Source organism: Phalacrocorax aristotelis, chromosome 1 (assembly GCF_949628215.1).
Source record: "Phalacrocorax aristotelis chromosome 1, bGulAri2.1, whole genome shotgun sequence".
Lineage (NCBI taxonomy): Eukaryota > Metazoa > Chordata > Aves > Suliformes > Phalacrocoracidae > Phalacrocorax > Phalacrocorax aristotelis.
In genome coordinates this window covers 210918617-210934200 of record NC_134276.1, presented here as the reverse complement: position 1 = coordinate 210934200, position 15584 = coordinate 210918617, and the positions used below count along the sequence as shown (strand labels likewise).

Below are 15584 nucleotides of genomic sequence, written 5' to 3'. Positions count from 1 at the left end.
AGAATTTAGGTGCCAAACTAATGCAAACACAGTAGCAGCATGGTAGCATATAGATGTATGACTGTGAGCAAGCGAATGAGTTTTAGATGATCCCAGCTGATTATCAGGATGTGGGAAGGGAGATAGCAGTGAATTCCTAGCAGAAGGCTGACTCCTGTTTATAAGGGGAAAAGAAAGCAAATCCATCTACCACTGTCAGCGATGCCCCATCATGTGATAAAAACTTAGGCACACCTTCAAAACATGTTTCTGTTTTATTAGGCGGTTGCATGAATAGTGCAATAGGGAATGATAGGGCCACCTTAACCATTAGGGTCGAAGCAGCTGAAGTTACTGTTCCTCAGCTGACACCTAGGAGTTAAATTTTATCTGCTGTAAAGCAAAGGAAAATCAATTCACCCAGACTGTCAGGGAAGAGTACAAAAGAGCAGAGGGGAGCATCCACATGGCCAGCTACTGCATCTCAGCTGGGATGCAGGTACCACCTACACTGGTCTGATCCCTTGGACAGCAAAGATCACCCCACAGGATGCCATTCCACATTCCCTGCAAGCTTAATTTTCATCTACACTTATCTTGACTTCTGTCTTGTGACGGCTTCTTTCCCCACGCCTGGAAGAGATTATTTTTAAGAAAGACAAAGACCTCCTAGGACAAGAGAGCCATCAATTTCTCCTTCCCAGCAAAGCCCTTCACACTCCTAAGGGAAACTTCTGATGGGAAGCATTCCCTAAAACTGGGGAACATAGTATTAATGTGTAGAAACAAAAATAACATTTATTTCAGCAGTGGCCTCTATCTTGAGGCACTTTGCATTAGGTTTTAGATTAGAATATTGACAAAACCCAACCTAACCTGAAAAGGGATTTAAAGATCTAATACTGCCTCTCTTGTACTCACCAATTTAGGACACAGTACAGCTCATACTTGCTGCTAACCAGCAGGACACCTTCAGATGATTTGATTCTGGCAATAGCATAACACTTTTTCTAATTATGGCAGACTCCCCCACCAGTTGTGCTCTGGAAGCCCTCGCTACGGTGTCTCGCACCGTGGTGCCTTTGTAAATGCTGCAGCTCATAGCGGCCACGTACAGCACTACATGATAAAAATTAAGACACTTTATGTGAAGCTTTGAACCCTTCTCTGACGGGAAGCTGCCTTCTTATTTAGACTGGCAGAACCAGAATTGAATCTAATAAATCTGTAGTGGAAGAGACGTGGAGGAGAGAAAACTTTTTTCTTCCCACAAGGAGGTCCTTCCAGCCCACTGCCTGGAGGAATGAGGGACTAGTCCCTTAGGATTGCTCACATGTTTTTGGAGATCCGATGGGAATCACAAGCTGCAGTTTGTTAACACACAAAATAAACTGAGCAGAACTGCAGAGGGCCAAAACCACTTTAAAGGGATCTAACAAAAGTATATTGTCACCTGCAGGTGATGTCTTCAGAGGAAGGAGGTGTCATCAGAGCTGCTACTAGGCAGCTGCCATCTGGATGGCTAGTAGGTGCCATTAACCAGCCAAGCACGCCCAGATATGTTGCTTTGGTTTCCATGGTGACATTTCAGCCCTGAAGTAGGAAATCTCCACCACTGGCTCTCCTAAGCCTGTGGAGACATCAGCTTCCAGGAGGGGTCCATATCTTAGTGTCTCAGAGCATATTCCCCTCTCCTGCTAGGACCACAAGGAATGGAAGGAACCAAAAGGCAAATCTATTCACTGAGTTCGTCCTAAGTCTCCTGGTTTGGGAAGCACTCAGCTGGATGACAGGTCCTGTGGTCCATACCCCTGCTCCCTGGATGGGTTCTCCACTTTTCCTAGCATCCTTTTTGTATAAACTCAAATGCACTGCAGGAGCTGTTACCGTCTCCCCCTGCATTCCCACTCCCAAATGGCTACTGCAACCTCTTGCCTCCACTTCTATGGTCTCTTAGTCCTCCATGCTACCGGAAGGAAAGCAGTTCCACATATTCAAGTCAATTTTTAGGAACTGCAAAGCTGATAAGTATTAAATTAAGATTAATTTTGACCCTTTTCATTTGAACAAAAGTGTAAGTTTGTCATTGGAGTTTCATTTTTAAGCATGTGAGTTAAACGGGGTAGAAATCTCATTTTGTTGACTCTCTGTGTTAACAGGAACTGAACACACTTCAGACAGTCAGTGACCAACATTTAAGATAATTTTCTCTATGGCTGATTTATTTATCTGCAGAACAGTGCAATCAAGAGAACAAGCCATGTTTCAGCCAAGGGGGTAGCAGTGAGACAACGATGGTGCCGAGTTAGCAGATGCATGTCACGGGGAGATGCTCAACCTGCTCCTCACAAGATCTGGGAACCCAGTTTTATGCTGCCTCTGTATCTGGGCAAGTTTCCAGCTCCCTTTAATCACAGTTCAGTCCCCTCTGCACATCCTTCTCTGTCAGGCAGTCTCCTAATTTCTTGTGTGCTTCCTAACATGATCCAGGCTCAGCCCGAGCATGGCTTTACACATGCTGTGAGAATGCAACCTTCCCCTTTGCAAGTCACCTTCTCTGTAAGTATAAACTTAACCTGAAGGTGAATCTTCATGCAACAAGCATATCCAAAAGTTTGTTAGACGAATCAGAGAAAGGTACTGGAAATAAGAAGAATAAATAAAGCAAAATAAAGCAAAATAAAATAAAATAAAATAAAATAAAATAAAATAAAATAAAATAAAATAAAATAAAATAAAATAAAATAAAATAAAATAAAATAAAATAAAATAAAATAAAATAAAATAAAACAAACCCCACAAGAACACACAAGCAATAGTGTGAAGTTTCTCACCTTCAAGTGTTGTCATGTCCGCACATCAAAGAGCCCGACTAGACCTCAAAAGAAGCTATATAGGTAAAATTAACCACACATTGTGCCGTAGCTGGATTTCTGTTTGTATATATCAAAGAGCACCCAGCATGTTTGTAACTAAGCGTCTTATGGAGAAAAGCAGTTCTTCTCCCTACTTCAAATGTTTAACAGCACTAAAATAGTCAGATTTAAGGTTTCTCCTGGGCTGCGTCTCTGTGGTGGGTTTAACTTGGTGGATTTCTTCAGACAGCAACAGACATCTGAAAGGAAACCTGAACACGACGAGACTAATCTGCAGTGCAATGCAGCCCCATTCCCTTAGATCTGACTCCATCTCCCCTCCCCAAATCATCCCCTGTGCTTTCCTTCTCTTGCAAAACGGGAACAAGCTGCAACAAAATGGACCTTGGTTTCTCTGAGCACCTGGAGAGCTGACTTTTCCTGTGAGCCAGGCACTGGCTTAAGAAATGATTACTCAAAATGTCACACGCAGCAAAGCTAGATTCAGATTCTATATCACCAATTTTTCTTTCCTTTGAAGCTGAATGTAAAGCCCTGGACAATCATTGCCGCTTCATAGTGAGTTTAACTAATGTGCTGAAAAGCCACTGCTGTCAAAAAGGAGGGCAGCAATATAAAACAGAGCCACTAACCTTCTGCCATTGAAGTCACTGGTCACGTTTGTTTTTATTTCAGCATGAGCAGATTCAGGTCTAGAGTATTCTCAGAAGGAGAATATCAGAAGCCAGTCATAGGGTAAAATGAACACCTGCTGATTGATCAAGATTTTAGTGATTGCATTTCCTAAAAATAATGACATTGAAAAAAAAAAAAAAAGGGGTAGCACATCTCTGTTTTCCTGAATGTTCAGAATTCACTGCTGTGGTTTCTCTCTGGTTTTTATTTAAATAGTCTTTGCCCTAGAGAATATAGTTCCTTTGATGTTACGGTTGACCTTTTGGGTTTACTCTGCATACAGTTTTTCCCCTGAAAAAGGTTCCCATCTCAGAAAAAAAAAAGGAGGGAAAATAAATCCAACTCTTTTCCTTTAATGCTAGCTAGAGCTTACATGTAAATCAGTGCACAAAGGTAACCAGATCTGGGATCAGCATTTTAAGTTTTCCCAACAAGCTTTCTCTTATTAATCCATTAGTCTACAGGAATAAGCCACTCCTTTTAAAAACTTATTTCTTACTTACTCACTGGATTCCTGTAAGATTTTGGCTTAGATAAATGTAAACTATCTTTTAATGAATCCACCTTCTGAGTATTAAGGATGGTAGTGACACTTCTGGTAGGGAGCACGTGAGCAGGAAAATTCTCACATGGGTTTTTAGGATGATACTGTATAAACAATTACAGCATTCAATGTCTGCAGAAAATCAAGTGGCAAATCAGCAGTGAATATCAATTATACATCTGCTGCATCGCAGAGGCAGATGGCACTTTAATTGTACATCCGAAACATTATGGACAATTTTCCCCACCACAGCCTTATTGAAATGGTGGCTTTAGCACCTAAAAATATCAAGGCAATGACTCATCTAAGAATTCATTTCAGTTTGAAAATAAGTATTCCACCAGTAAACCAATAATATTCAACAAGATTCATGGCTTGTATGCAGCAACCGTGATATCTTGATCCAGGTAAAAACTTTTATTGATGAAAAGCAATAGGGCAACTGTATGGGTCACACCACTCAGCTCAGAGTGCGAAATTGTTAAAGAGTTTGAAGATCAATGAGCCAAATTCTTTTGACTGCATCTGTAGAAATTGGAAATGTCATGGAGATAAGTAGAATAATATGGATTTACACTCTTCTCCCAGCTTGATCCTAGGAGAAGAAAGATCAGATCCTTCTTCCTCAGACAGGAATGGTTTTCTGCAGTGGGGGAACTTCTATGGAACATAAACTCAACTATAGCTACTGACCATGGAGACACCAATTGACATCAGCCTATGTATGGAACAACTCTGGCTGCCTAGAGAGAGTTGTGTTAATGCACAAATACCAGAAGTGTTGTGAAAGCTTACTTAATTAAAGATTATTAAAAATGAAAACTGACTGCTGTCTTATTCAGAGATGACTATATATTATTCTATTTGCCTAGACACTGGCAATTGAGTCACTCCTGCTTTATTACATATGCACAATAATACAGATTGTAATAGGATTTGTTCCTTACTCCCAGTATGTACAAACCTGCTGTTTTTTATTTGTCTGCGTGGTCATACAGTCTTAAAATGTCCAGTAACTCTCCAACATCAGTTTACATTTCATCATGCAAGTGGATAGCACTCATTTCCTCCTCTCCTCCCCAAATACAGTTGGAGCTAGCCACAACAGAGACATTTTATTTGCAATGAGAGCACGGATGCATTTTCTTGGGAGAAATGTAGAAAATTAATGACTGAAACCTGTATTTGGAAGTGGTATCTCAGGTAAATCACTAAACAGAGACAAATCAAACAGGAACATTCAAAACAGAATCCACATCCAAGACACCATGCACCTCTGGACTTTGCAGTTAGGTTTAATTCCTACTGGTGAATCAAAGCTCTCAGGGAAATTTAACATGGGTGATTCTTTAATTAGCTCGTCAAATTTGTGCATCCAAAAATTGGTGCATCCAAAAAAGAGAAACTCCTTAAAATGACCTAAGTACTACCTGACCAAAGAAGTCTAGCAGTAAAACTTTGATGAAAGAATGGGTCAAAATATTCCCACAATACAAACACATTTGTGTTGGAACCACTGTAAGCAGCATGGCTATTTTGTTTCTTCGTGCAGGGCAGTGGACAGCAGAGACTACATCTGACATTAGATATGGAGGAGGAAGAGAATTCACGAGGAACAATCCATCACTGGAAGACTCTGAAAAAATAAGCCTTTGCTTATATACTGCAGTAAGGATGGTGACAAAATGAGTTTCTGTATCCATCAAGAGGGCAATACAGGTCTCTTCATATAGAATTAAACTCCTGACTCCAAAACAAAATTTCAAAGTGGGGAAAGAAACCCACTTCTAGGAACTTCAGCAGGCTACAAAACTTCCCCACCTTTTTTTGGTTTTTTTGGTGCCATCGTTGTGTCTTCTGCTGTCTGTAATTTTGCCTATTTAGAGCTGAAGTGTTTCCTCTCAATCTCATTAAAGCCAGCGGTCTCAGAATACTGATTCAAGGACTTTTGTCCATGTGAAATACTCTATTTTAAACACATGATTAGGGAAAACAGCTTTCAACATAAAGCTGTATTTAATATAGTAAATAAGTGTTATGAGCATCTTTTTAAGAGAAGGTACTAAAAAATGTGTTTTCATTATTCTTTTGGTTTCATTAGCACTTTCTTTGTCTTTAACTAGAAAATAAGAAACCCTCAACCACACCAGTCTGCCAGGGGAGGAAATACTATTAATCCTTCTTAGAACTGACATTTTTAAATTTTAGTTTTCAGTGGAAATATCACCCTGCTGCTCTGGGGACCCTGACCTACAGAGCAGTTTGAGGGACAGCACAAAAACAAATCTCCCTATAGCTCCTGCTTGAGCTGGAAGTTAAAAGCCCGTCTGGAGGCAGGAGGATAACTAGAACAAAGGCTAGTTTTAATGAGAAGGCTGCTTTTGGTCCATCACCAAAATCCTGGCAACTCAATCCAAGCCTAAGATATCAGGACACAAATACCACGGGTCGAACCTGTATCAACAACCACCCCATTTGCCCCACAGCCACTGCCCAGTGTCCATGCCTTGCTAATGACACCAACATGAGGGATCAGTTGGGTTTTTGCTCATTGTCCAGCCCCCTGCGATTGCCAGTAAGAACATAACCTGTGCCAATCCTTTGGGAAGGCCAACATTTTTGGACACATAAAGCTAGATGATCATCCTCTCAAACACTTCAATTAATTGGCTTCTGTTTTTAAGAAAGTGGGCAAGCTCTAATCCCCTGAAAATCAATGTAAATGCAGAATTATTGGGAATAGTCTTTGCTCCCAGATCTCTGAAATGAGACCAGGGCAAGGAAAATGGGTTTTTGAGAAGCTCATGCTGACTTATTTCTATTACAATAGCTTATATAACAGCAGTAATAATGACCTTCACTAGACATTTCCTTGAGTACTAATGACCTGGCGTTAATGGCCCAAGGCATAGTTTTATGCAGTCAACTATCACAGCCAGCAATTAATTACCAGGAAATACAATGTGCTTTGACCACTACGGCTCAATTAGCCACATATTACTCAAAAATGAAAAACATTTCAATCTTATTTACTGTGAAGCTGTCCCAGATTTTAGTTTGTTATATTGGACTAAAAAAAGCTTGAATCTATATTAAGCCAAACATATGTTCTACAACACTCCCCCATTAACTTCACAAAAATTATGGGGAGCCAAAGCCGAGTGTCTTGCAATATGAGGATCATCACAGCCTGCCCACAGATAGAAAAATATTGTGGAGCAAGGCTCTGCGTGAATTCTGCTTCTGCACTAGCAAAACCTCCCTAAAAATTATGTCCAGCTCTCTGGTGACTGTAAATGGATTGAGAGAAGGGAGGACAGCGAAGGACGCACTGCAGAGAGCAACCCTTCATTGGCAAGAGCTGGGCAGCACGTGTTGCGGTAAGGACAGGAAGGGGAAAGGATATGATGTTTTTACTAAATTGTGTGATCCTCCAATATCTCTGTAACTCATTTACAAAGAATATCAGGGTAGGTTATTTTTGCACCCAGCTTTATGCTCTCCCAGTTTACTTCCATTCATTACAGTTTATTATTTCAGCAAGGCTTTTGCAACATGCCCTGAAAACAAAGCATCTTGGGCTCTAGTCTCAGTGTTCCTGGTCAGTTGCTGGTATTTCAGCATGATCACTAGCTCTTTGGAGACCTGCAAAGCTAAGGCCAGGCACTAGAACTAGCACTAAGAGGTGCTGGCTGTAATCCCAAGAAATTGCAAAAAAACTGATAAGATGTTGTGTGTAGATCCATTCCTCTAAATAGGTTTCTGGCATTCATTATGGCTTTTTTTTTTTTCCATGAAATACAGACTCTTCTGTGGGTATCTTCATGTCTAGGAGGCTTCTCAAGAAAGATCTGGTACTGCACTGCCTTCCAGCAAGGCTTTGGAAACACCACTTGCTCTCAGGCATTGCTGCTGGACAAGTGTGTGCTACCAGGGCTCTCGGTAGGACTACCTAATACAATATGACCCTTCAAAAAGGCAAGCAGGAGCCCCGTTTCACATGCTTTGAGAGTTTCAGCTTCAGGCCAACCCAATAATTCATTTAAACACGGAAATTCAGATCACTTGAAGGTGATAATGGGTTCAGGTTAGTTTGATATGCAGTGCTGTTAAAAACTGTGAAGTGACTCATTTAAACTCACTTCTGCAAGCTCCTGCACTTGTTGATATTTAAAAGCAGAGCTAATTAAGACATGTGGGGGCAAAATAGGTGCATCAACCCGGAGGTGTGCAGGGGAAGGCTTGCCAGTGACGGCAGGGGTGGAAACATCCGTGCCCCAGCAGCATTTATGGTGGCTGTGGAGAGCCAGGGATAGCATGCCAGATGGGGAGAGCCCAAAACTTGGTCCAGTTCCTCTGGCTGGCCCCACATCCAGCCGGTGGCTTCCATTTTCAGTGAGACACATGAAACAAAGCGCCCATTGCTGGTGCTGGCAGGCCCTGCGAGCACCCGCAGGACCAGCCCCCTGAGAATAACAGCTATAGGCACCAAATCACAAAAATCTGTATTTTCATGGGCTGTGCAGGGGAAGGATCCAGGCAGGACTTTTGCACGTCTCCGAGCCCTGATGTTCTAACTGCACTAACCTGTCAGCGGGCTGGAGTGCTGCCACTCTGAGAAATTATGAGTACGGTAATTACAGAAGTGTGACATTTATAACCAGAAGGCAAAGAATTGAAAAATTGCAATCACCCAATATTACAAGTCCTTCCTATGTATTTGCAGCTATTCATAGTCTTGCATTTTAATTGTGCCAATTGCAGTATTTTTAACATTTTCTTTTGGTTTAGGGATATCAGTCAAGTTTTCCAATGCATTTTATTTTAAAAAAGTCAGAGTGACATTATTCTTTTATATGTTATCAAAAGGAGTTGTCATATTTAGTGATCTTTTTAATCTGTTAATATATTACGTTCCTCCTAATTGTAGAAAGGCTCCAATTAATCATAATGATCATTTACTCAAGTGCCCACTAATTCTCTTCTACAAATAGCGATGCTCTATAGCATCATTAAAAAAAAAAATCAATGGCCACATCTCTGATGAGATAATTTTATCAGTCATTCAGAATGAGCAGTTGGAACCAAAAGCACAAGCCATATTCATACTAAAAAAAAAGATAATAAACCAGTAATCCCTCTTACTCCTGTTTTAAAGCATAGTAATAAATGGGAGAATTCATATGTACAAACATTATGTTCTGCTTCTTCTACAGCATATTCATGTGAAGGGACAAGGAAAAGAAAATTGATGGCATGCACCGGAGCAGAATCGAAGGGATAACGATTTTGTAGTCCTGCAGCTCAGATGGGTAAAAGGTGACATCCACCACAGGGAAGCCAAGAGTAATCCTGGGAGCGTTTAATCTCATTCAGCTGAATTAAATCACGGTGTTTGAAGTCTTACTGCAAGTTTATGGAGGCATATAGTAAAGTTCAAATACAATTCAGTGCTACAGTGCAATCGACAAGAAATGGCTAAATTCTTGGTCCAAGGTAGCAAGCAGCCACAAAGCACTGAGCAGGAATTTGCTACTCTCATCCCATCCTCCAAAGCAGCAACCAGCACAGCTCAGCTATTTGCCGCTTGTGAAGCCCATTATCAAATTACTGCCTGGCTGGAGCGAGGAAGGAGCTGGGGAGGAAGGGAGATTCCTGCCAGCACAGCTCCTCCCCAGCGACCTCCGGGTGCCGTGGCGCATTATCATCTCCTGCCTAGACCTTCTGGGAAGGCTGCAGATGAAGCCCACACACCTGCCTGGTGGAAATATCTGCAAAAGGAGCATGGAGAGCGCTGCATAATCACCTCCCCTCACTGTTCAAGTATCCCCACAGACCTTATTTTGGGCATGAAGCTGAAGAGGGCCAGATGTCAGTGGTGCAGATGATTCCTGCGGGGAGGCATTATTCATTCCTAAGCAATGCTGCTTACACCCAGACCCGTGTAAGGGTCACACACTGCTGACACGTCACACTGCTTCAACATCAGATTGGCATTGCATTAACCCCTACTCCGTGCAACGGCAAGAAATGGGTGGGTTTTGTTTTTGCGGAAGGAGCATGCCAAACATAGCTTGCCTTCCAGGTCAATGTTGTCTGTAGATGAGGTCACAGCAAGGAGGTTTGAATGTCAAGGGCTTTTGCATACTGTCAACATAGAGATAATTTAAGCCTGAGATGAGAGAGGCAGAAAATTACTTCATCCTTCCACTGTAAACTTGCTTCTCCCAAAGGCTTTAATACGAACCTCCAAGCTGAGCTGCTCTACTGCAATCTGTCTAGAGGTTTGAGTGGGACAGAACATAGCTTTATGGTGTGGGCAGTCGGTCCTAGGTCTAAACGGGGCTTAGAAGCTCTACATCTTTTTAGTTAGTTACCGAATTTGCCTTCACATGGGCAGACTTCAGCCATAAAAACTTAGCGGTCAAATAATTTATGAAATACCAGAACACTGTCAAGTCCAACACCCCAGAAGCCAGCCAAGCAGGGCATGGCCCTCATAGCATTTAGTAAGGATACAGTTAAATCTCTGAGTGTGTTTTAAGGGTAATCCTACAGAGTTCAGTGCTACGCTTTGGAAGAATGACCAGATCAAGTACACTCATGTTGTTTTAACAACTCTAATGTAGCTTTGCTTAAGGGATAAAAGGATGATTCAGGAGAACCCTTTTTAAAGGGAGGACTGGAAGCACAGCAGCGAACTGGGATTTTCAGTGGACAATGACACTCAGATGCCAATTATTTATGCTAAGGTTTAGAAACGGAGCAGTTTTCACACATCCTTCTGTTGCAGGTGCCTTCCTTAGACATCCGTTGCAATGCCTTCAACCTAGCAGAACAAGGAAATACCGAGGCCAGCAGCCCCCATGGTGGGCTGACCAGCCAATTTCTTGCTCTTCATCCTGGGCATCGTGAACACCACAGTCTGAGTTAATGCTCCAAATTCTCTGTTGATAGCCTTTTCCCCCTTGAACTATAGAGGTAACTGAGTCCCATATAATGAGGGTCACCTAGGATGCCTCACATCCACCTCTATTCCAGCCTCATCTTTGAATGCAGCTCAGATACAAAATAATGAATTTTACAGTGTGAAAGCATCATGCAGTCCCCTGAAATGAAAGATGCTTCTCCAAACACAAGCAGTTACCATTACTTTGCAAGTCCACTTGTTTTCTAAATAGTGCATTGTTATTTCTTCAAGGAAAGCATTTATATATACAGACCAGAGAGAGCAAAGGTGGATTATAAATAGAGTAAACCTTCAATTTGATGGAGGGTGAGAGGAGCTAGCTGGAGCTAGCTTTTCCGGAAACAGAAAACGATGCTCCTCTTCCCTACCATTTTAAGATCATTTTGGACTAATTGGTATACACTGAGCTTTATACCTTGCTCGTCTGAACCTGTATTGCCATTTAACACAGACTAATTAGTGCTAGTGTTATGACCTACAGTAGTTTGAAGGTCAAGTCCCTAAGATCTATTTTCATGAGTCATAGTAGCACTGTTTCAAGAGACAGCAGGTATCATAACTGGTGTCTCTTAAAATTGTGCTATTAAAAACTGCACAATAAATATGTCTGCATCTTTAAAATTTTACAATATAATAACAAGATAGACATAAAATCCTACTGGTATTGCACTTACTCCCATCAGCATTAATGATCTTAACACAGCAGGTGTTATCATTCCTAACAAGACACGGTATTTGCTATTTCATGCTTAGATGCTCCCTCCTCTTAGTTCACAGAAGCTGAGGAAGCTCTGTTTTAATGATTTGATAATGCCACAGGCAGAGACACTTTGGGCACAATTTAGCCCAATTTCCTCCATGCTGAACCAGGCAACGTCCCTCATCTGCTGTGATCTCTGGAGCAAGGTAAAGGCAGGAGTCCTACAAGACCAGGCACAATCTAATATTTTTATGTTAGGAAAATACATGTTTAAGACTGAAATTCTCCTTCATTGAGCCTTTTCCCCAGCCTGGGAGAGAAAAAAAAAAAAGAAAAATACCCACTAAGAACAGGAAAAAAAACCCACCTGAGTATTAAACTGTGTAGAAAACAAGATAGAAATAAAACCAGATTAATCTCAAATTAATTCGTTGTATGGTCAATATTTATTTCACTAAACTGAAGTAGGAGCTGTCCACCTAAGGCTGCAGGTTCTCCAGCGTTCTAATGGCTGCCCAAGCAATGTGCAACTCCCCGCCGACCTGCCGTCCAGGGGCTGCTTTACGCCACGTCAACTCCATGTCCTGGGTAGCACCTACCAGGCACAGGTAAGTCACTGTGAGCTGTCGCCATGGCTGTCTCCCAGAAATGCCAGCAGTCCCATGTGCAGCTGCCTCTGCTGGGGCATACTGATGCTAGATACACATGTCCTCAAGATGGTCCTTCTATAGGAAGGAAACCTGGAGGTCCCCATTGTTCTTAACTGACCAGAAAGGAGTTTGGGATGATCAGGCTCCTAATTTGTGTCACTCAACTCAGTGCATCAAATTCCAGGGAGTTGGTTAATATCTCTGTACCTTGGTTTCTTTACACAAAGTGCTTTGAGGTACCTCATCAAGAAGATCTTTTCAGGCTGAGTATGATGCAGCACTGCCAAATGCTGCTGCTGATTAGGTCTCATAAAAAGCGAATGGTTGGATGCACATTCTGCATCCTATTGCAGAGGAAATGCAGTACTGAAATACGCCTCATCGCTAAAAGAAAACTCTTTCAATGGAGAAAGCCTATCAAAGTATTAAAGGCTACTTCTGTGGACTTCCCGAAGACATCTAATCCTTTAGTCTCTGGAGGGTGGCAGTTTTAGAAGAGATGCCATTATAGCTGCTCATTGTGGGATGAATTATGCAAGAATTTATTATTGATTCAAGGGGAGACTGCTCAAGCAGGCAATCAAAGCCAAGGCAGAGCAGAGGGGAAAGGATGAGGTTTCTCCAGTTAACTAAACTAAATCACCACCCAAGAAAAATCTAAGGCAAAAGAAGCAGTTCACAAAGTGGAGCATTTTACATACCAAATCACCATTTCCACACCCATGACCAGCCTCTAGTACCAGACTGTCGTGGAGCAGAGCCCAGAGTTACATGAGTCATCTTGCAACCCAGAAATACATCCCCACCACCACCCTCCCAACCATCCACCGGGTCAAAGGCAAGAACCCCTTTGGCTGTGGAACCCCAACCCAACTCTGCCCATCTACACAGGGCTGGGAGACCACAACAGCCCTGCCCATGGCTGGAGAGACCCTGTGCCCAGGGTGAGGAGACCTGAGGGGTCCAGATTATGGGCCAGATCTGTCAAAACACCTGACCCACCTCAAAACGACAACTAGGGCAAGGTCATATAGCTGCAGAAAGCCAAGTTTTAAGAGAGATTCGTGGGCAGCTTGGTACTGTACCAGAGTTTGACAAGGTCTGTTCAAGGAGTTCAGAGGTGGGGGAAGGAGAGGTTTAACTTGAGAATTAAGAGGGTAGTGAAACTAAAAGCATGTAAAGCCCAAACAATGACACAGGGGTGACAGGCACCCATCAGTTATCTTTGAAAGAGAAATAGAAAGAGGCCATTTAAAAATCCAGGAAGGCTGGAGGTAAGCAAGAAGAAATAAAATGAGCTTACACAGCAAGTCAGTCACTGGCAAATATAAAACAAACCATGTGGAGGCTTAATAGCATGTTCAGCATTTTGAGTAATGAACATAAAATTTGTTTTTCTCAGCTTGACCTTTGTTAACAACCTTAGGCACTACAGGGCTATTATCCTGCAGCATTCCCTTTACTAAACTCATCATGTCTCTGAGTGCTAGGGACTGTTTCCTAATGCAATCAGAAGAGAGATCAGTGACAATAATTATATAAATATATATATGATGCATATATACCTATGCATTCACACGCACACACATGTGCACACACATGCTCTTTGCTTATAACAACTCTCCAGTGGAAACACTACAGTGACATTTAGGCAGAAAAACATCCAGCAGAGATCTGACACTAAAACCATCCTTGATGCTGCTGCATAGAAAACGGCAAAAAGAGTAGGAGAGAGAGAATAAAATTAAAATCAGTAAAGCTAAAGAACTTCCTAATACCCCACCAAAAGGGCTTATTTTAATTGCAGCAGGACAGTGGCATGTTTCTGGACTCAGCCACATGTTTTGCTAAATAATCTTCTTTAAAATATTATAAATATGCAGAACTTTGAGAAGTAGGTCAGTGGCTCAACATGTTGTAGCAAATAGCTCAGATAAATACTAGTCATTACCCTGTGGTGTGCAGTCAGCAGCAGGTCTGACACACTCTGCAGCTAGTCGAACGGCGATTCACTGCATTAGAGGACCATTCCCCAAATGATACAACATCTGAGTACCTGGTCGCAGCTAACAACATGCCTCCAACTGACAGAGAAATCAAACTCTCCCTCTCATTGCTCAAGTTGTCTCACAGTCAGCAAGGACAAAAGCAGGAGAAAGCAGAAGGATATGAGAATTCAAGACACTGATATAATGAATAAAATTAAAAACTACAGTTAAGGATAAACCCTGAATGCAGGTGTCAGCTCTGCCAGAAAGGTGACTTCAAAAACCGGCTTTGAACATTGGTCCAGATGCTTTAAAACCCATCGCAGGAGGAACGCCTCCGTGCAAGCACCAGATGAACCCTTTGCAAAGTTCCCCAGGACCTGTAAAAGCCAAGCTGTGGCTCATGCAAAATCCTCCTATGGATTTGGTGCCCTGAACTCGTGAGGTGCAGCTCCCCTTGCCCACCCCCTCTTTCACAAATGGATTTCAGCAAGCACTTACCATCAGCAAGCTCAGAGCAGATTCGGGAGCACGCTGCACAGCCATCTCCTCTCTTCCTACATACAAATCCTCCCCACGACTCGGTCAGCCCTCGGCCCTCCGTCACGGCAAAGCATCCACAGAGCCCACAGCTAACTGCAGGGAGAGAAACCCCAAATCAGGGTCGGAGAGCATTTGCAAGAGGAGGAGAGGATGGATGAGGGGGTGGGGAGGAGAGGAGGGAAGGAAATAACCTTCTCAGCCAGGGAAAGAAGCTTAAGCTAGGCCAAATTTTACACTAGAGAGAAGAGGAAAATGAAATGGAGAGCCTGCTGGAGAAAGGAGATATCGGGAACTGCAGGATATTTAAAGCTCAAGCACACACCGCCACAGCGAGCAGCAGCAACACAGGACGTGTATCAAACACCTACATGACAGGTTAGGTCCAAGCCATCCTCCCCCTGCCCCAGCACGCAGACTATAATTAATTGCTTTTAATTGCCACTCTCCTTCCTTCACCTAAATAAATGCCTAGGTAGCATAAAGCTGCCATGTCCCTGACTCTGCATCTTCCTCCCTGCCCTGGTGATGCTAGTGCAGAAACAATGTCAAATATTGCAACGTACCGCTTCCAACAGGGTCAAATCTCTTCTCTCTTCTTGCAAAGACCTGCTTTGCCTGGTTTTGAAAGCAGACGCCTGCATAATACAGACATGAGCAAC

The 15584-nt window shown here is 42.5% G+C and overlaps 1 protein-coding gene and 1 long non-coding RNA gene across 2 annotated transcripts in view; both read right to left on the bottom strand.

Moving 5' to 3' along the window:
- LOC142051879 (uncharacterized) overlaps positions 1–3737 on the bottom strand; it is a 69870-nt gene extending 66133 nt beyond the window's left edge. The window contains exon 1 of the long non-coding RNA XR_012658661.1: positions 3488–3737. This is a non-coding gene — a long non-coding RNA (uncharacterized LOC142051879). The remainder of the gene's footprint in view (positions 1–3487) is intronic.
- Positions 1–14943, bottom strand: part of FRMD4A (FERM domain containing 4A) — a 383005-nt gene extending 368062 nt beyond the window's left edge. Inside the window, exon 1 of the mRNA XM_075081551.1 lies at positions 14884–14943. Within this exon, the coding sequence (XP_074937652.1) occupies positions 14884–14928 (45 nt within the window). The 5' untranslated portion in view covers positions 14929–14943. The remainder of the gene's footprint in view (positions 1–14883) is intronic.
- Positions 14944–15584: the final 641 nt, after the last annotated feature.